This window comes from Vulpes vulpes, chromosome 15 (assembly GCF_048418805.1).
Source record: "Vulpes vulpes isolate BD-2025 chromosome 15, VulVul3, whole genome shotgun sequence".
NCBI lineage: Eukaryota > Metazoa > Chordata > Mammalia > Carnivora > Canidae > Vulpes > Vulpes vulpes.
In genome coordinates, this window is record NC_132794.1 from 116075347 (window position 1) to 116097129 (window position 21783).

The following is a 21783-nucleotide window of genomic DNA, read 5'->3' on the forward strand; positions in this document are numbered from 1 at the left end:
ACAGAACTGTAGGAACCAGACTGGGGACATCTTAGGGACGCACTGGGAACACATTGGTAAGCCAGTGAAGAGGAGGAGGAGCGCACAGAGTGCAGGCCCGCTGCCAGCTCAGCCGCTGAGACATGCAGTCACCTCTGGAAACCTGTTCCTGCTCTCTATGCTCCAGAGGAATGTGGAAAAGAAAACAGATGCCAACTTCCTAAACACCTCAACAGAAAAGCACCACGTATTCTTTCCAATCAGCACAGCAAGCAAATGGCATGTTCTTAAAAAAACTAAATACCTTGAAATAAGCATTTTTAATACATACACTAGTACATGAATTAAGCATACTCTGGAGAATGCCAACATAAATTATTAGAACTCAGAATGCCATTGATAGTGAGTCTCTACACACACACACACACACGCACACGCACACGCACCCCTAATCTTTCATTAAGAAGGTATTGTGGGGATTTTTACTGACTAATGGTCTTTTTTTCTAAAGAAATGCATATGCTGGTTAACTGAGTCCCAGTTACCAGGAACAGTTTGCTGAGTAAGGCTGTATAGTTCAGTAAAGGCAGCTTACTTCTGTTGGAGGGGTTGATATGGATGTCCACCAGCCCTAAATACAGAACCATGAAAGCTGGAACAGCAAGATTAATAAGGCCCTATAGGCTGTCATTTAGAGAGAGAGCATGGTTTCCATCAAGCACAGATTCTTCTTCAATAACAGTGTCACTTAGAAAATGACCTTGCACTCTTGGGAGGCTCACTTTCTTGGGAGATTCAGGACAATGAAACCTGACACAGTGTCAATGACAGAGACCAGAAGTTAGGACTCGTCTGCACTCCACGCTCTCACAGCACATGGATCTTACAGCTCGATGCTGTGTTTTACTCAGCTGTGACCACCTTTGGAAGACTTATCAAACTACTTTATACGGGCTTCCCAGCCCACACACCCACCTTGCCTGGCTGGGAAACAAGGAGGCTTAGGGGAAGAGGAGCGTTCTGAGACAGCAGTCAGAAGCAAGAGTGACAACTAAATTTCAAGCGGGCTAGCAACCTAGAGGAAGACAACAGAGCAAAGAAACGCCACGCTCATACTTCCAATTAAAAACCATGAAAGAACAAAGTAGACTTAATGAGGATCACGTATAGGCCCATGAGATTCATGATGTCCTCTATAAACTGAAGATACATCCTGATTAAAGCCAAGATCTTCAGAAAAGCAGGTACACAAATTGACTCACCATGGGTCAGGTCACAATGATAAAAATGACAGTTTAGGAGTCTTTCCACATTTGTTACTTCATTTGGTCCTTGCAACAACCCCATGATGTAGGAAGAGTAAGAATTTTATTTCTATTTTGTAGATGCAAAAAATGAAATTCCCAAACCTGAACTAACTTGAAGTCGGGTGACCTGAAATGACAGAGCTGGGTCTTCAGTGAGCTTTCAGTCCAGCTGGGGAGACAAAACTGAAAAATACAACGAGGAAGCCCTAAAAACCAAACCATGTATGAAAAAGATTTCAAAACTTAATGTAAACTTAATAAAATCTACACTAATCCAGGTGGTGTGGTAGTGGCATAGGGATAAACCACAGATTGATGGAACAGCACTGAGAATCCAGAAATAAACCCTTAAGTTTATGGTGAACTGACTTTTGACAAAGATGCCAAGACAACTCAATGGAGAAAGCACAGTCTTCATCAGAAATGGCATGGACACGATTCAATGTCTATGCACTAAAAGAGGAACTTTGGGCCCTATCTACATACCACACACAAATACTAACACAAAAGGGATCAGAGAGCCAAATGCAAGCACTAAAAGCATAAAATTTTTAGAGGAGAAACATAGGACAAGACTTCTGTGATCTTAGGCCAAGATTTTGAAGATGTGATACCAAAAGCTTGATCTATAAGGAAACAAATTGAAAAATTGGACTTCATCAATATCCAAAATTTTGGGGCTTTGAAAGTCACCATTAAGAAAGTAAAAAGACAAGCCACATTCTTGGAGAAAATATTTGCACATCATCCCTTTGTTTTGTTTTAAAGATTTTATTTATTTATCCACGAGAGAGAGGGAGAGAGAGAGAGAGAGAGAGAGAGAGGCAGAAACACAGGCAGAGAGAGAAGCAGGCTCCATGCAGGGAGCCCGACGCGGGACTTGATCCTGGGTCTCCAGGATCACACCCTAGACCAAAGGTGGCGCTAAACCGCTGAGCCACACGGGCTGCCCGTCATCCCTTTGTTAAAAGACATGTATCCAGGGATCCCTGGGTGGCTCAGAGGTTTGGCACCTGCCTCGGCCCAGGGCATGATCCTGGAGACCCGGGATCAAGTCCCGAGTAGGGCTCCCTGCATGGAGCTTGCTTCTCCCTCTGCCTGTTTCTGCCTCTCTCTCTCTCTCTCTCTCTCTCTCTCTCTGTGTCCCTCATGAATAAATAAAATCCTAAAAAAAAAAAAAAAAAGACATGTATCCAGAATATACAAAGCAGTCTTTCAATTCAACAAGATGACATAATTTTTTAAGTGGGCAAAGGATTTGAATAGTGTATTCTCCAACAAAGATATATAAAAGGCCAATAAGTACATAAAAAGACATTTACCACCATTTGTCATTAGAAAAATGCAAATCAAAACCACAATGGGATACAGTTCCCAACCACTAGAATGGCTATAATCAAAAAGAGATAGTAACAAGTGTTGACAAGGATGTGGAGAAACTAGAACCTTCATTCAATGCTGGTGGGAATGTAAATAGCACAGCTGCTTTGGAAAACAGTTTGACTCGGGACACCTGGATGGCTCAATGGTTGAGCATCTGCCTTTGGCTCAGGGTGTGATCCTGAGGGGTCACACGAGATTGAGTCCCTCATCCGGTTCCCTGCAAGGAGCCTGCTTCTCCCTCTGCCTATGTCTCTGCCTCTGCGTGTCTCTCATGAATGAATAAAAAATCTTCTGATACAGAAGGTCGATCAGTAGTTGCTAAAAGCTAGGGGAAGGTGAAAGAGAGTGACTGCCCACGGGAACCGGGTTTCTTTTTGGTCATGAAAATGTTCTTTATTTAGATTATGGAGATATTTACACAGTTCTGTAAATACATTAAAGCCACTGACCTGTGTACTTTAAAAGAGTGAACTTTATGGTATGTAAATTATAAACAAAGCTGTTTTTAAATATGAGCAAAAGTTTTGAATAATTCACCAAAAAAGTTATGAGTGATTAAAAAGCACATGAAAAGATGTTCAACAGCAAGTCACTAGGGAAATGCAGATTAAAATCACAGTGAGACCCCTAACTTCATACCTACTAGAATGAGGATAATTGGACAACAGAGAAGGGGACTCAGCGGAGCCCTCTGTAGGCTGCCAGTGTGGATGCAGAATGTGCCCCCTCGGAAAACAGCATGGCAGCTTCTCTGGCACTGGGAACCAGCAATCCCAGTCCTCTTGGTCTAAGAGAAATGGAAACGTGCATATACACCAAGATCTGCACATAACTTTTCTGAATTTTCAGCATTATTCATAATAGCCAAAAAGAATAAACAACACAATGTCTATCAACTGAAAAATGGATAAACAACATGTGGTATATTGGTACAATGGAGTATTATTTAGCAATTAAAAGGAACAAGCTACAGATACATGCCTCACCATGGAAGAACCTGAAAAATTAAGATGCTGCCTGAAAGAAGCCAGCTGCAAGAAAAAGCACATTCAATTCTGTTTATATGAAAAGTCCAGAAAAGGCAAATCTAGAAAAATACAAAGTAGAATAGCAGTTGCCTGGAGCTGAGGGAGAAATGGAGTTCCTGCAAAACAGGTACAAACGAGGCAATGGAAATGCTCTAAGACTGGGGGTGACATCTGCACAACTGCAAATTTACAAAAAAAAAAAAAATCACTTCATTGTACACTTGGAAAAATCCAGCTAAACAGCACGGCTTTGCTAATAAACACACAAGAAATTGAGAAGACATGAGCTGTGACCATGAGGGTGATGATGAGGCACACTGCTGGGGCTTTGCCAGCCAAATTATAATTTTCCCTAAATAAATGATAGTTTGAAAGCACCAACATTTCTATGCCTTAGTGTAATCCTCCCTTCATTTCTTTCCAGTTAGACACACACACACACACACACACACACACACACACCCTCAACATATTAATCACCCAAAATGTATTTGTTGAACACCTACTACATGCCTTGCTCGACTCTGGGCATATGAAAACTGAAGAAGCAGAAGCCACATCATGATCCTCCAGCCATGGCTACTGAGCCCAACAAACACACCTGAAAAGCCCCCCAAGCATGGTAAAGAACCCCTGACTATTACCTCATTTTGACTTTTCTGTGTCATATATAAGGAAATTTGCCAAAAGCTAGAAATGATCAAGGCCATATGCAGGTGGCGGTGTGAATTAGAGATGTGTATTAGAGATATAACCAAAAATGAATTACTGGTAAACCTCCCTTTATCTAGATGGGAAGGTGGCTGAATACAATTAAACTGAGTAGAACAGACAAACAGTAAAAGTAGCTCCACAGATTCACCTTAAAACTAAAATTGAGTGAGAATTAAATAACTTGGTTTTTGAGGCATGGGTTGCAATTATCTTGAATGAGAAGAGTGAACAGAGAAAGGCAGAGTGAAGGGTTTTGCTAGGATCGGCACCATGGCCAGTACTCATTAAGTTCTCATAGTTAAGGATCTTGCTTAGCAGATGAGCTATAAAATCTACATCCTACAGGATGAAACAAGCAAATTTTCTTTTTTTAAGATTTTATTTATTTATTCATGAGAGACATACAGAGAGAGGCAGAGACACAAGAGTGAGACGCAGGCTCCTTGAAGGGAGCCCGATGTGGGACTTGATCCCCAGACCTGGAATCACACCAAGCCAAAGGCAGACGCTCAACTGTTGAGCCACCCAGGCATCCCAAAGAAGCAAATTTAACTCTGAATTTTCTCTCTTTACAAGTTAGACCCCATAGGGTCACTTGAATGGAGGTAAAGTCATCAACATGTCTCAGTGGTTTTGCTGACAAGGTCTGCTAGCTGAATTTACTAGATAATTTTTCAAGTATTAGTAAAGGCAGGTCTAAAATTTATAAACAGAGCAGAGTGGATAGTAAGATATCCTCACCAAAAAAAAAAAAAAAAAAAGATATCCTCAGCCCTTGATTTTAGGGGCAACTATTCATAATACCAAGAAATCATTTACCTACATCTAAACAAAGGCCAAGTATCAAAAACATTCAGTAAAGTCTCAGGATACAAAATTAATATATAGAAATCTGTTGTACTTCTATACACTAATAATGAAGTAGCAGAAAGAGAAATTAAGAAAACAATCCCATTTATAATTGCACTAAAAATAAAATACCTAGGAATAAACTGAACCAAAGAAGTAAAAGACCTGTATTCTGAAAACTCTAAAACACTGATGAAAGAATTTAAAGACAAAAAAATGGAAAGGTATTCCATGCCCATGGATTGGAAGAACCAATATTGTTAAGATGTCCATACTACCCAAAGCAATCTACAAATTTAATGCAATCCTTACCGAAAAAAATTTTCACAGAACGAGAACAAATAATATTAAAATTTGTACGGAACCAAAAAAGACCCCAAAAGGCCAAAACAATCTTAAGAAAAAACAAAGCTGGTATCACAAATTCAGATTTCAAGATATTCTACAAAGCTGTAGTAATCAAAATAGCATGGTGTTAGCACAAAAACAGACATGGAAATCAAAGGAACAGAGCAGATAACCCAGAAATAAAACTATAATTATATGGTCAATTAATCTATGACAAAGGAGGTAAGAGTATACAATGGGGAAAAGCCAGCCTCTTTAATAAATGGTGTCAGGATAACTGGAGAGCTACGTGCAAAATAATGAAATAATGAATTAAAGACCTAAATGTGAGATCTGAAACAATAAAAATTCTAGAAAACACAGGCAGCAACCTCTTTGACATTGACCATAGCAACTTCTTACTATATATGTCTGCTGAGGCAAAGGACACAAAAGCAAAAATAACCTATTGGGTATACATCAAAACAAAAAGCTTTTGCACAGCAAAGGAGATCATCCATAAAACAAAAAGGCAACCTACTGAATGGGAGAAGATATTTGCAGACGATATGCACAATAAAGGGATAACATCCAAACTATATAAAGAACTCCTACAACTCAACACCAAAAACCCCAAATAATCCAATTAAAATGGGCAGGACATGAGTAGACATTTTTTCAAGGAAGACATACAGATGGCCAACAGACACGTGAAATGATGCTCAACATCATTAATCACCACAGAAATGCAAATCAAAAGTATAATGAGCTTCCACCTTGCATCTGTCAGAATGGTTAAAATCAAAAACCCAGGAAATGACAAGTGTTGGTGAGGATATGGAGAAAAAGGAACCCTTGTACACCACTGGTGGGAATGCAAACTGGAGCAGCCACTGTGGAAAATAGTATGGAGGTTCTTCAAAAAATTAAAAATAAAATTTTATGATCCAATAATTCCATGATTGGGTATTTACCCAAAGAAAACAAAAACACTAACACAAAAAGATACATGTATCCCTATGTTTATAGCAGCATCATTTACAACAGCCAAGATAATGCAAGCAGCCCAAGTGTCCATCCACAGATGAATGGCTAAAGATTCCATACACAATGGAGTATTACTCAGCCACAAAAAAGGTCTTGCTCTTTGCAACATGGACTGACCTAAAGAATATAGTCAGTCAGACTATAGGAATAGACTGTTGACCTAAAGGAAATAAGTCAGAAAAAGACAAATGCTATATGCTTTTGCATATGTGCAATTTAAGAAACAGAACAAAGGAACAAACTAAAAGAGAACAAAGGGGGGGAAAAACACCCTTTTAAAGAGAACAAACTGGTGGTTGCAACAGGGGAGGTGGGTGGGGAGGATGGGTAAAACAAAGGGGATGAAGAGTACACTTGCCATGATGAACACTGAGTAATGTACAGAATTGATGAAAAATTACACTGTGTACCTGAACCTAATATAACACTGTACATTATGCTTCAACTATAAAGTATATATCAAAAAAAACGCAAAGGTAAAAATGTTTTTAAAAGAATAAACAGGGCAGCCCTGGTGGCGCAGCGGTTTGGCGCCGCCTGCAGCCTGGGGTGTGATCCTGGAGACCCAGGATCGAGTCCCACGTCAGGCTCCCTGCATGGAGCCTGCTTCTCCTTCTCCCTGTGTCTCGGCCTCTCTTTCTCTGTGTCTGTGAATAAATAAATAAATAAAATTTAAAAATCTTAATTTAAAAAAAATAAATAAATAAAAAAAATAAAAGAATAAACAGAAAAACCTGTCAATACCCAATTAATTAATGCACCCTAATAGGCTATTGCTATAGGATACTGACAAAGAATCAAAGAAAAGTATAATAGAGGAAATCAGAAGCTGGAAAACTTGGATCAACCCAGGGGAAACTGGAAAAGATACCAAATCAATTATGAGCCCAGACATGGCCGGTGTTGCTTCCCCAAAGAACTTGCTTTTTACAGCGGTCTGGAAGGAGCAACTTCATGGACAGCACAGGGTGAGTATGCATGACTCCAGGTGTTCTGGGCATGCGTCTCTCTTCTGGAACAGGTAGTGTGGTGAGTGTGCCGTGGGCAGGGGGCCTGCAAGAGCCAAGCACTGGATGTCCCCAAGTCTCAGGGTCAATCTAACCAAAGATATTTTTTTTTTTTTTTTTTTTTTGCAGAGCCTAGAACAGTGTTTGCTCTACGACGGGTCCTCAAAACGCGTCAACCCAAACCCCACTGATACCTAACTGCAGCACGTATCACCACATCAGGTACCCTTCCCACAATCAGGACACTCAGGGGATCACAGGAGGTGGCTGCCTCTGGCTCTGAGAATCACTTGCGAAGCTATTGCAGAGATGGGTCCCAACGTTGCGGTTTCTAAAACCCCACAGGAGGTTATAATACACAAGGTGTAGCACCACTAATCTGTGAGCAGAGTACGGAAATGGGTTGTACTTCTCTCATAACCAAATTCTGAAAGAGGGCATGTGTGTTTGAGAGAAAGAGAACGGAAAACTTGGGACAAGGACTTGGATACTTTATTGAACTCAATCTGGATTATTAGAGCAAAGGCCAAAGGCACAACGCAATATATACAAGGACTTTATCAGATTAGGAGGCCATACACACCTTGGCGATTAGACTCTGAACTCACTACTCCTGGATAACAGCCGGGAAGTACTGCAGCCTCAAGCTGGGTACTTAAGTTTCAGGATTGCAATCTGAAGGCTCCTTCAAGGTTTCTCCTGTAAGCCTTTCTTTCTCTCTGATCAATAATGAGCTCTGGGGCAGCCCCTGTGGCTCAGTGGTTTAGCGCCTGCCTTCAGCCCAGGGTGTGATCCTGGAGACCTGGGATTGAGTCCCATGTTGGGCTCCCTGCATGGAGCCTGCTTCTTCCTCTGCCTGTGTCTCTGCCTCTGTCTCTCTGTCTCTCATGATAAATAAATAAAATCTTAAAAAAAAAAAAATAATAATGACCTCTGGTGCCTGGTCCCTGACAGCCTGTGGCATCACACTTTCCATCATTTTATGGCCAATTTAGGACTTTGTTGCAAAGCCCCACATGGGAGGCTACAGAGCCCGGTGGCTAAGAGGACAGGCTCTCGAGGCAGCCGGTGCCGTTTAATCCCTACTTCCCTGCTAGCAGTGTATCCTCAAGCCGCTGATTAACCTCTCTGGATCTCAGCTTCCTCACTTGTAATCTGGGAACAGTAACAGTTTATTGTGAAATTCAGATGATCCACCTGGAACCACTCAACCCGTAACCTCTCTGTTAAACGTCCCAAATATGGAAAACACAGTGTGTCCCGCCGGGAGCTCCTTTTCTCCCCCAGTTCCACAACAGTTTTCTCTCAGCACTGTCTGCCCAATTGCTCAAGCCACAGCCCTGGGAGCCAACCCAGACGACTCTGCTTCCCTGACCTCCTGCGACTGCTCCATCGGCAAGGCCTGTCCATTGACCTGTCCATGGTTCCTCCAACATACAGAGCCTTCATTCACTGTCTTCCTGTCCTTTCTGTCCAAGCCTGTCGCCTCTCGTAATCCATACACTCCTTGCCTCCTCGCCTTCACTCTGACCACCATACCCTGCATTTTCCCCAGAGCTTCCAAAATAAGCTCTTAAAATGTCAGTACGATCATGTCACTTTACTATTTACTTCGCACTGTATGGAATGTGAGCGATGTACTGGTGACCTAGTGCTGACCTCACATAAGAGGACAACACTGGGGGGTGCAGGACACGGGAGTCTGGGTAGCACCAGCCCCATACCTGTATTTAGGGTCCCCATGCCACTGCCCTGACCTGCTCCCCTCCACACATTATGAGCAGCAGAATCATGCTTCCACCTTGTCGGAGCCTATGTGGTTTGAAGCTTCCGTTCCAGAGGGGGAGGCAGCACATGCAGGGCACGAGACTAGCCCCACTCTTGCTGCGCTGTGCATGACACCTGGGAAAGCAGTGCCTGCATTAGCTGGGGGGTGGAATCCGGGCTTATCAAGCCTGCAGGTGCAGAAGAAACAGAAGAACTCGGGAGCTGGACCCCAAAGAAAGGCGGTGGGTGACAAGCAGCCAACGGGCCAGCGGAGGTGGGCCAGCGGAGGTGGGAGTCAGAGAGCGCTGCTCCCCCCCCCACAGGACCTCCTGTCTCCCACCTGGTTCCCGCCCAGTCTCACGCCAGCCCTTGACCCCGGGCGCCTGCATCAGCCACCTGGCCTCACCCCCGTGCTCTCCGCTCAAAGCCCTCCACCCACCCGGGCGGGGTCTGCTCACGAGGCAGCCCGACCTCGCCCAGCCCGGCGCCGGCACCCGGAGCAGCCCGGGGCAGCCTGCACCCCGAGCCCGTGCACCGGGCAGGGTCACCGCGAGCGCCTCCCGCACCTCTGCGCAGGCGCGGCCTGGGGGGGCGGGGCAGCGCCGCGACCACGCCCCCTGGGCCCTGGCCACGCCCCCTCCTCCAAGAGGGCGCCGGCGCGACCCGGGCCAGGCCTCCTCCTGGAAGGCTCCCGGGGTGGGGACGAGAGGCCCCACGGGACACGTCCGGGGCTTCCGCCATCCCGTTCCTCTCGCCCAGGCCCGGGGGGCAGAGGCTCACCGCGTCCCCCGGAACCTGAAGCTCCTCTGCCCTCCGCCGTCGCCAGCAGCCCGGCACCACGGTTGCCATGCGGCCCCAGGCCCGAGTCCGCGGGCCTCTCATCCCCGCCGGCCGCAGGCCGCCCGCCCTAGCCGCGATGGCCACGCCTCCTTCCCCCCACGTGTCCCGGGGGAGCCAATGAGAGACGGGGGGCGGGGCGAAGGCCGCCTGGGCCTGGCGCCGGGGGCAGCAGCCGGCGGAGCGGACTCCGGAGTCTTCTGGGCAAAACGGGGCTTCTGCCCCAGGCGTCACTCCGCGGAGGGCCGGCCCGTCAACTCTCCGACCACTGAATCGCCGTAGCTCTCCGAAGAACCGACTCCTTCGGCGTCCCGCCACGCCTGCACTCCAGGCGTCGGACCGGCTGGGGGAGCTCCCGCCCCCTCGCTCTCGTGATTGGCCGTGGCGCGCCGTCAGCAGCCGTCTTCCGGTGGTTGGTGGTTGATGGATGGCGCAGCGAGCCAATCGGCGCCGGCGAGCCGGCTGGGGCGCGGATTTCTGGGAGTTGTAGTCCGGGATCTCCGGGTGGGTGCTGCCCTGAGCGGGGGCTTGTATGCAAGCTGCAGGGCGGTGCAGCAGCTGGGCTGGGCTGGGCTGGGCCGGGCGGGCGGTGCAGCGGGGCTGCGGAGGGCTGGGCCCCTGGACGGAGTAGTGGGCAGGAAGGGACGGGAGGCGTGGGCGCGGCGTTCTCCTGCCCGAGCATCAGCATCGCGGAGCTGCTGCAGCCTTCCTGCCGCTAGGAGGGCGGCGGCTCGGAAAGCCCCGAGGCCCTAAGGCCCTGAGCTTCTGAACCAACGCACAGCTGAGTGCCTACCAGCCCGCAGACTTCTGGCTGTGTTTCTGCTGCTTGAGTCGCTGCAAGCGGAGGTGTCTTGTGATGCTCAGCCCTGGTCCCAGCCATTCTGGAGAAACGGGTGACGCCCCCTCCACTGGGCTACCGGCTGCAGGATCTGCGGAGAGTTCGGCAGCTCATCGACCGCAGTGTGCTCACTTGTGAAAGGTGATGATGAGTCAGGATGTTACGAGGCCGAGGTCCATACACACGGACTACTTAGAACCGCACAAAATACTCAGCAAATGGTGTGTCACTCCTACTAGTCCTCCTTCTCCAAAACTGCTACCAGCTGACAGCCTCACATCAAAACACTGGGGCTTTCCCCTTAGGAAGAAGCTGCCGCAATGGCCCCCCTGGGTAAGTCGGCCTTGGGTAAGCAGGTGCCGTGGATGATTTTTTTTCTTTAACACTGAGCACAGGAATAGATCTAATAGGTTGCAATTTAGTGTAATACACTATGTACCAAACATCAGTCATTTGGGTGCCAAGTACAAGATGTCTACAAAACTCTGCTATTCTTTGGTGTGTTTATTTAAATTAATATCGTAAATTTTTTTAAAACTAAATACAAAACATCTGTTAAATGATGTTTATGGTGCTCATTATTTTCATATATTACAACAGACATTAACTATTAGGGGGAAAAAAACAAAAATCCTCATGATATCGGAGTCATGCATATGACTAAAAGAATCAACAGCAACAAATATAGACAACTTGGACTAGATCAAAATTACACACTTTTGTGCATCAAAGGACACTAACAGCAGCGATAAGGCAACCCACAAAACGGATTAAATATTTGCAGATCGTGTCTCTGATAAGGAGTTAGTAGCTAGAATACAAAAAGAACACCTACAATTCAACATCAGAGAAACACACAACCTGATTAAAAAATGGGCAAAGGGCTTGCATAGATGTCTCTCCAAAGATGATACACAATGGCCAAAAGTCGCATGAAGAGACGCACAACATCAACTATTCCTCGGGTAAATGCAAATCAAGACCACAACGAGATACCACCTCACACCCATTAGGAGGCCTATCCTAAAAACACAAGTGTTGGGCAGCCCAGGTGGCCCAGCAGTTTAGCGCCGCCTTCAGCCCAGGTCGTGATCCTGGAGACCCGGAATCAAGTCCCACGTCCGGCTCCCTGCATGGAGCCTGCTTCTCCCTCTGCTGTGTCTGTGCACCTCTCTCTCTGTGTCTCTCATGAATAAATAAATAAAATCTTAAAAAAAAAAAACACACAAGTGTTGGCTAAAATGTGGAGAAGTTAGAACCTTTGACCATTGCTGCTGAGAATGCAAAATGGTGTGCCTTTATTAAAAGCAGTATGGCGAAGTCAGTCAGAGAAAGGCAAATACCATATGATTTCACTCATATGTGGAACTTAAAACAGATGAACATAGGGGAAGAGAAAAAAAGGGGAAACAAAGCATGAGAGACTCAGTGATAGAGAAGAAAGTGAGGGCTGATAGGGGGAGGAGGGTGATGGCTAGATGTGTGATGGGTGTGAAGGAGGCACTTGTGACGAGCACTGGGTGTTGTATGAAAGTGATAACCGGCTGAATTCTACTCCTGAAACCAATATTGTACTATATGCTAACTAACTAGAATTTAAATTAAAACTTGAAAACTTATGGGACACCCAGAGGCTCGGCGGTTGAGCATCTGCCTTCGGCTCAGGGCGTGATCCTAGGATCCAGGATCGAGTCCCACGTCGGGCTCCCTGCATGGAGCCTGCTTCTCCCTCTGCCTGTGTCTCTGCCGATCTCTCTCTGTCTCTCATGAATAAATAAATAAAATCTTTAAAAATAAATTAAAAAATAAAACCTGAAAACTTAAAAAAAAACAGTATGGGTTTTTCTCAAAAAATTAAGAATGAAACTATGATCCTGCAGCTCCACTTGTGTATATAACACAAAACAGGGGCTCGAACACCTGTGATCACAGCAGAACTAGACACAGGAGCCAAAGGTAGGAAGAACCCAGGTGTCCATAGACAGATGAATGGATACGTAAGATGTGCTCCATCCATACAATGGGATATTATTTAGCCTCTGACACCTGCTCCAACCCTGGAACCTGTTCCGCTCAATGAAATAAGCCAGTCACCAGACAAAGTATAATTCTACTTAGATGAAGTACTGGAATGATCAAACTCGCAGAGGCAGACGGATGGTGGTTCCCTGGGGCTGGGAGTGGGGAGTTAGGGTATATGCTTGCAGACTTTCCATTTAAGAAGATATGAAGAGTTCCAGACACGGATGGTGGTGATGGTCACTTAATGCCACTGAACTGTACACTTAAAAATGTTTAAAATGATGACTTTTGTTATGTACGTTGAGTTCCAATTCCACCCTGCTCATCTCCCACTGCCAGGCATTCCCTGGGTATAAAATTGAGATGCTAATAGTGGTGCCTACCTCAATGGGGTACTGGGAGTTTTATTTTCTTTTTAAAGATTTTATTTATTGGGACGCCTGGGCGGCTCAGTGGTTGAGTGTCTGCCTTTGGCTCAGGGCGTGACCCCCAGGGTCCTGGGATCAAGTCCCACATTGGGCTCCCTGCATGGAGCCTGCTTCTCACTCTGCCTGTGTCTTTGCCTCTCTGTGTGTGTGTGTGTGTCTCTCATAAATAATAAAATCTTTTTTAAAAAGATTTAATTTTTTATTTAAAATCTTTTTTAAAAAGATTTTATTTATTAGAGAGAGAAAGAGAGCATGAGTAGGGGGAGGGGCAGAGGGAGAAGACAACTCCTGGATGAGCAGGGAGCCCGATCTGAGGCTCCATTCCAGGCCTTTAGATCGTGACCTGAGCTGAAGGCAGACACTTAACCCATTGAACTGCCTAGGCACAGTGAGTTACTGTGAGGTACTGTCTGCAGAGTGTCAAGCATGATGTGCAGTACATGGTCAGCTCACAATTCACCGCAGCTGCCCGGCCACCTCTAGTCTGTCCCCATCTGAGCACTGGAAGTTTCTGGAGGTTTGGTTTATTTATGGCTGCAAAACCTAACTAGTGATGTGCACCAGGGCAAGTGTTCATTTCTGAGCCTCCATTTCCCCATGTGTAAAGTAGGAATAAAATAGCTTGATCCTATCCATTGCCTTCTAGGAAAGAGGAAGCTTCAAGGAGTGGCTGCAGATTACCTTGAAAAATATGCTCAAGGGGCGCCTAGGTGGCTCAGTAAGTTAGACATCCGACTCTTGGTTTCAGTTCAGGTCATGAACTCAGGGTCACAGGATCGAGCCCTGCATCAGGCTCTGTGCTGGGCATGGAACCTACTTGAGATTCTCTCTCTCCCTCTGCCCCTCCCCCCACCCCCACCCCCACCCCGGACTCACACTCACTCTCACTCACTCTCAAACTATATAAAGAAAATATATAAAGACAGACAGATAGACATGCCTAGCTTGGCCAAGAAAGGTCTGTGTGTGTGTTGTAGGGAGGGGGTTGAGTAACAGTTTTGTTCCGCTGCTGCAAAGCTGTGCCTGTTTTTCCATGGATTTAATCGTCCCCCCTTTCAAAGTGCCTCCAATGACCTCTTTTAAAAATTACTACCTCTGCTCATCTTGCTGGGAGGTAAAAGAGGCGGTGCACGTAAAGCATCTAGCACAGACACTGGCACATAGTAGGTATTTAATAAATGCCCTCTCTTTTCCATATTTCTGTCTTGTTAAAAGAAATACCTGGCACTTTCTTGGGCACTGGTATAGGGTTATATTTTTTTCTTTGAAATCCACTGTTTTTAGGTATTATTATAACAATAGTAGTCATCATCTTTGTCTGGAAACACTTCCCCCTAATCCGCAAAGGCTCACTTCTTCTTGTTCAGACAGTGGCTGAACTGTCCCCCCTCAGAGGGGCCACGCCACCCCCTAGCCTAAAGCAGCCGCCCTGCCTGCAGGCTGTCCCACCGCCTGCCTACACCTGATGTCCTGCCTCCCCGGGGCTCCCTTTCCACCGGCCAGGGCCACAGGGCCAGGCCCACAGCTGGGCTCCAAGGCTTGAGCGCTGGGCTGGGGTCCCTGCTGTCGGTGACTCCCCCGGTGATGCTGCAGGGCTGTCCCCACCTTCAGACCAAGGGCCAGGCTCCGAGGCGCTAGTCCACGGTTCCCGGGGGGCCTCGTTCCCTGCTGTTTCCAGGCGCCCTGCTGTAGGGTGCAGGACCCCGAGGCCGCCTGGCCCTCGCAAGGTGAACCTGTGCTGAACTCGGCACGAGCAGTCTTCACCCTGCACCCTTACCTCTGCTGCAGGTGGCTCGTGCCCCAGACTGTGTGGCCACAGGCCTTCTCCCCGCCAGCACCGGGCAGGTCTCGGCCTCCCCGCTCCCACCTCCCCTACAGCCTGGGCCGATCCGGTGCCTGCACTGACCCGGGGCCCTGGGCACGTCAGGTCTCTCTCTTTCCTCCTTTCTCTCTCTCTCCTCATTGCTGGAGGTACAGCTGTCGTCATCTGTCCCCTGGGGCCTCCCCTCCGTGGCTCCGGTGTGCCCCTCTGACTGGCCTGGCCTCCACAGAAGCCACCCTCCTTGAGTCGCGCCATCCGTATCTTCCCATCCACGTCTGTCTGGACTGGCCAGGGGACCGTGACTTCCATGTTTCCTGCATAGAGCTGCCATATGGCAGACGTCCTGTTTTGCGGGCCCACACAGGTGTGCTGCCTATGGAAGCCCCGGTATGACGCTTTCCTTTCAGTCCGTGACAAGAAAGCATCTTATAAGTGAGACCATCTTCGGGCACACCACAAAGCCAGACCTGGAAGGGCGACAGTTCAGTCTGATGGGGGTGCTGAGGCTTGCTCGCTCTCTCACACATTCAGAAACATTCCATTGCCTAGAAAGTGGAAGGGTCTCTGAGTCGGTCGGTGTAGGGCTGTGGTCCGCTGACCCTCTGTTTGCTGGAGGCCGTATGACTGTGTTCATCTGTGTGTCCCCAGTGCCCAGCACGGACAGGGCCCGGGACGGGTACTCAGAGCCAAGCCAGTGAACGAGTGAGTGCAGCAAAGCTAGCTGTGCGGCATCAAGAGAGGTGCCCCTGCCCTCTTGCCTCTTCTGGGCTGCTATCAGCTAAAGACACTTCTTGTCGCCGGGATGTTCAGTGAAATGACAAGCTCTCTCACCTCTAGGCCCTCGTTGTTAGCCTTGGTCTTTAGCCCTTCAGTGTGCAGACACTCGTAAGGCCCTCTCACTGTGGACGGGCTGTTTTGTTCCAAAAGGATCCAAATTTGAGAGATGTACCTCTCTGTAGATCAGCACATGTTTGTTTTCCTGGAGCTCATGGTTTTGTTCTAATGCTATTTTATCTTGAGCTATCTTTTCTTTTACAGCAAGATTTGGTATAGGATTTCTCTAAATGCAGTCTTTTTTTTTTTTTTTAAGATTTTATTTATTTATTCATGAAAGACACACACACACACACACACAGAGAGAGAGAGAGAGAGAGAGAGAGGCAGACACAGGCAGAGGGAGAAGCAGGCTCCATGCAAGGAGCCGATGTGGGACTCGATCCTGGGTCTCCAGGATCAGGCCCTGGACTGAAGGCGGCGCTAAACCGCTGAGCCACCCGGGCTGCCCTAAATGCAGTCTTTATAATGATCCAAGAAAACTTCATTGAATAAAAAAACAAAAACAAAAACAAAACAAAAAACTTCATTGAGGCAAAAAAAAAAAAAATTTAACCCACTGAATTTCAACTTTCAAAATAATACCTCTACGTGGAGACCTTTGTGATCTAAGCCAATTCCCTAAATTATATCCTGACACTGCAAATGTGCTCTTCAGGGATAACCATAACCAGCAACAGATAATTATTTAATATTTAAAGACTTTATGACCAGTGCAAATTAGAGATTTATATGATGCTATATAGTGTATATGGCCCAACCCATCCCATAATGTAAGTGCAGGCACTTGCTACATACAGAAGACAAGCATTTCATGGTCTGTCGTTTTGCATTTTCTTCTCAGGTGCTGTAAATAAATAAAAATAGTAATAAACCACAACTGTGCCTCCTAAAATCAATAATAACTTTCTGTTTGAATGGAAGTGTTAATTGTATCTCATCTCAACTTGTCTCCGCTTCTAATCACTTGGTGATGTTTGTCAAGGGCCAGACACCTCTGTACTTTCTGTGCTATGCTATGTTCAACAATAGATTGAAATTTTAGCATGATGTTTTATATTTCATCCTAAATTTTTTTTATTTGCAAGTGTGCGAACTCACATTGGTTATGTCTGATAATCCATTTTTGGCATGTATTTTCATATAAATTATAGGATGTTTTGGCCTCTCGGCTCTCACGACATAGTGAGGAGAACCCCTGCATGTGGAAATATGACTTTGTGTGGGTTGGAAGTAATAAGGGTTATAAATGACTCACTAGGTATAGAAAATAAAGGAGAAGACTTATCGAGGAGAAGTAAAGAAGCTTGCTCTCTTTATGCACCGCGAAAGAAGGCACCACGAGAGATATATTACTGTCCCCTTCTTGTTATTTCTAAGGAGGTTTTTATTAACCCCTTTTTATCAATCAAAATAAATTGATTGCCAGTGAATGCAATATTTCCTGACTATATACAATTTGAAATTACAAAACAAAAGCAGAGGCATGGAAGCTCATATACTACATCTTCTGGTAAATAAGAGACAGACCCCCCTCCCCAAAAAAAGATTGCTAAATAGCATTAAAGGTTTGTACAGCCATCCCTTTGAACATTCCCTTTAAGGACATCATTAGGCCTCGGGATTCTTTTGGAATTCAGCTTCATCCTGCCACGTTAGTGACCAGGTATTCTAGAACAGTGTCATTTCATATTTATGCCCCATCATAAAAGGACCTATTTCTGTAGGGTAAATATGGTTATGGCCAATAATAACTCGGTCCTGTGTAGCAATGATGATTTAAGGGGTGAAAAAACTGGGCGGCCAGAAACCCACTGTGCATCCTGACAAGGGGTCCAGTCACTGCTTGTTGTGATTCAGGGACAAAAAAAAAAAAAAAAAAAAAAAAGTGTGGAAAACTAGAAAATTGGGATTTCTTCCAAATGGTAGAAAGCATCTCTCCCGGTCTGCACCAGTCCCGAGAGAAGGCCAGAGAGTCGGGGACAATAGGAATGAAACACCGCAGGATAGAAGGTGGGGCTGGCAGGGCTCCCCCCACGGAGGGGCCGAGGATGCCAGCTAGCTCTGTGCCTCTTCCATCTCAGCCCTTAGGGCGGCTGTGGCTTGGCACCTGGCAAAGCTGTCCTTGGAGTCTGCAGAACCGGCCAGATGTGACCTAGCGCCACCATCTCCCTCAGACCTATGGCATGAAGGGCTACTCTTTCTGGGGCCCCACACCTCTCCTTCTTCTCGTGGGAAGGAGACTTTCCCTTCTACCTCTTGTTACACATTTTATAGTTCAACACAATCGAGCTGAGAAAAGGATGCATGTCTTGGTTGGAAAGTCGAAAGGGGATGTTGGCATTGAAATTTTTAAATAAGACATTTCCTCTGATTAAAATAAAGCATATTTCATATGAATGAGTGAATAATAGATACTAACTTCACTGTAGGCTAAGGACGGAGTTACCACCAAAGTTTGCTTTACTCTGATGGAAGGACACACCCCTGGAGCTACAAACTTAGTTGCTCCATCATGAAATACTGACCCGCTTCTGTTGTACACATACCACAGGGCAACAGGGCCCAAGCATCGTGTGAAAATTAGAGGTTTGCTTTTCTTTCCTTTCCTTTTTGCTTGTTTGGTTCTGGAAGAAGAGATTTCAAGTCGGCGGTGATTTCACAGAGAACTGTCCCAGCCATTGAAATCTGACATGGGCAAGCCAGTTTGGAGACCGTCCAAACTGGGACTCCGTTCTAGATTTGAAGCAAATCCAGATTTGTTCTCAGCACCCAGCATTATGTCATTATTTTGCCACCCCCCTGAAGCTGCCCCTGAACTTCCTGGAGAGCAGCTGCTGACAGCAGGTGCGGAGAATCCCGAGCCGGCTGAGTACAGGTGCCTTGAACATCATGCATTTTTTGCTCCGCCCGGCCCACTGGACTCTAGTGGGGGGGCGGGGGGCGTTGTGCTGGGCCAACATTCACAGAGCCACTCTGGAAAAGGTTCAAGAATACACATTTCAGATGACTAGAAGCAGAATCCTGGTGTCCCTTTGCCCTGCACCTGGGGATGGGAGGGAATGTCATTGTTCTCTTTCACAGAATAGAGAGAAGGTACAGGAAGCCCTCGTGGGTGTGGCAGATTTTCGAGGAATTTCGGCAAGTGTAAAGACTATTGTGGTCATTGATTTAACCAAAATCAAGCCAATTAGCTTTCCAGGTTGGAATGGCATCTGCTGTGTGTTGAGAAGCAATGAGTCACTGTGAGTTGCATGTTGTGGAGCTGCGTCTTTAAGGAACGCATGTGTGTTCCCACAGTCTGCCAGACTGCTGTGCCCTGAGTTCCTTCCACGGGTAGGAAGGGCCAGCTCTGCTCACAGTGCCCACTGGACGCTCCAGACGTCCGCTCTGTGTGGTGACATCCCTGTGCCAGAGCAGACTGCCAGAGAAGGCCAAGGTCGGCGGGACAGAGGCCTGTGTGTTCCACTGAGACAACGCCGGTGGGGAGCCAGTTCTGGAAGGGTGCTTGTCGAGAGGTGAGCTGTCGGAGCCACACGGCCGTAGGAGCTTGCCTGGCTCAGACTTCTTAGCTTTCTTAAGAATGACTTCTGATTGCCAAGCCATTTTGTTTGTGACACCATATCAAGTTCATCTTTGTCCTTAGTTTTTCAAAATTGAAGCAAGAATCATAAATAGGAGCAGAGAGTTAACACCAGATGGGTGTAAAGGATGCATACACGGACGCACGTGGGTGCGCACGATACGGTTTCCATGTAGAAGGCTGACCCCAGACAATAGGCAGCTGCATAGAAACCTACAGGGTGACTACGAACACTCACTGTCAACCGAGGGTCCCAGACTCTGCACCTGGGGTGATCACAGCAGCACCTGGACCTTCAGGTAAACAAACACGCATGTGGCAGTATGCGTGCAAGTGACAACGTCGTCCCCACCACCAGCTACCCTCTCCCCCCAGCCTATACTGGCATGTCCGCCCACTACCCTACAGACTTGGTAAACGCTTCAGGATGTCAAGTATGTAGCCCATCAAACTGAGAAGGGCAGCAGAAGCTGCTACAAGTTGGCAGGTCAGGGAAAAAGCACGTGTTTGGTGGATGAGCAGAGCGTCTACAGATACAGAATCAGTCTGTGTGAATCCTGAATTGTGGCCTCTGGACATCGCATAAAGAAACCACTCAACAAAGGATGCTCCTTGCCCGGGCTGAGGAGGCCGCTGATGCCACCTACAGCCTGCGAGCTAGCTCTGCAGCCGATCCACCACCCTGCCGGGTCCTCCGTCCCCGTGGAAGAGAGGAGAATGGGCAGTCAATTCTCAGGATGAATTTTTTTTCCTGATAAAACGTAAATAATTAAACCTGAGTTTAAAAATTATCCAACTAAAGTGTTTTTGGAGATTGCAGTAATTGGATTACGATTGTGAGCTACATTTCTCATAAATACGTGAGAGCACCTTATAAGATATGCCTGTGTCTTTTTTTTTTTTTCGTGTGTAGCAAGCCCAAAACATTCAACCCAATTCTAGATTAGGTTAGTGGGTACATGCTTATCCACGTAGTTGTATCTTAGGAGAAACCAGATTGCTGTGGAACCATCAGATAACACACACTTCTAAAAAGAAATGGAATGTATTTTTATTGGCACAGCCAAGATGAAGTATGTCTTGAAATCTGTTTTACAAATAAACTTGCACATAAATTGTCCATTCACTGCTTCGAAATCTTTTTTCACGTTTGAGGAGCTGTCAGAGGTCCCTAATAAACATGAGTCTTATTTAGTTTACTGGATATATAATTCTTCTTTTCTTTGAAAATAATTATTTTTCAAGCAAGTGCAGCAAAAATACAACCAATAAAAATCTAGCTATGACAGCATAAACAACCTTTATAGCCAGCATATACATAGAGTTCTTCCAATAAAAGCAGTTTCTGGTAAGGAAAGGAATACAGAAAATTGGCCGACGGGTGCTGAGATCAAAGTCTTGACTCCTAAGGGTTGACAGACAAACCCTCACACAGCCTGTTCCCACTTTCCCATTGGGGTAGTCCCCGGCTGTCAGGGACGGTTGGAGCATCCCAACTGCAGGCGTATTCCAACACGGTTGGTGAGGCACCCTCCCCAGAGCCCATTCTGGAAGGGGCCAGCAACGCTGATGGGTGGTGGGATGAAGTTCCTGGGAGGGCTCTGGAGGGCAGGGTTCTCTCTATTTTGTGGTCTCCCGAGAGGGCGGTGCCAGGGTGAGTGGCAGGGCTGGGGCTTGGGGATTTGGGTGGATTTAGCGGAATCTTCCAGGGATTTTGCTCTGGACTTTGGTCACCTCCAGTCCCCACCCGTCAGGGCTCTGTGGAAGGCGCGTTGTTGGGGCCCTTCCCAGCCCTGCGCCCTGCAGTGGGTCACCGTGCCCCTGGTTGGGAGCCCTGGCCACCAGTGCGTATGGACAGAGTGTGAGGCCGCAGGTGGGGGCTCCGGGGCCTCCCCAGCCGGGTGCCGACTCCTCCTGGGGAGCTCCGTGTTAGCAGGTTCTCAGCAGACAAGCGGGTGCTCATTTATGCTTTTTATAGTAGCTCCAGAAGATGTTATCCCAGCTTGAGAAC

General features: G+C 46.7%; 1 protein-coding gene across 1 annotated transcript in view; it reads right to left on the reverse strand.

The window, feature by feature from the left end:
- C15H10orf143 (chromosome 15 C10orf143 homolog) overlaps positions 1–21783 on the reverse strand; it is a 50323-nt gene that overhangs the window by 25136 nt on the left and 3404 nt on the right. The window contains exons 2-3 of the mRNA XM_072738140.1: positions 11039–11174; positions 10189–10915 (exon numbers count right to left, since the gene is read on the reverse strand). Coding sequence (XP_072594241.1) covers positions 10189–10915; positions 11039–11174 — 863 coding nt within the window. The remainder of the gene's footprint in view (positions 1–10188; positions 10916–11038; positions 11175–21783) is intronic.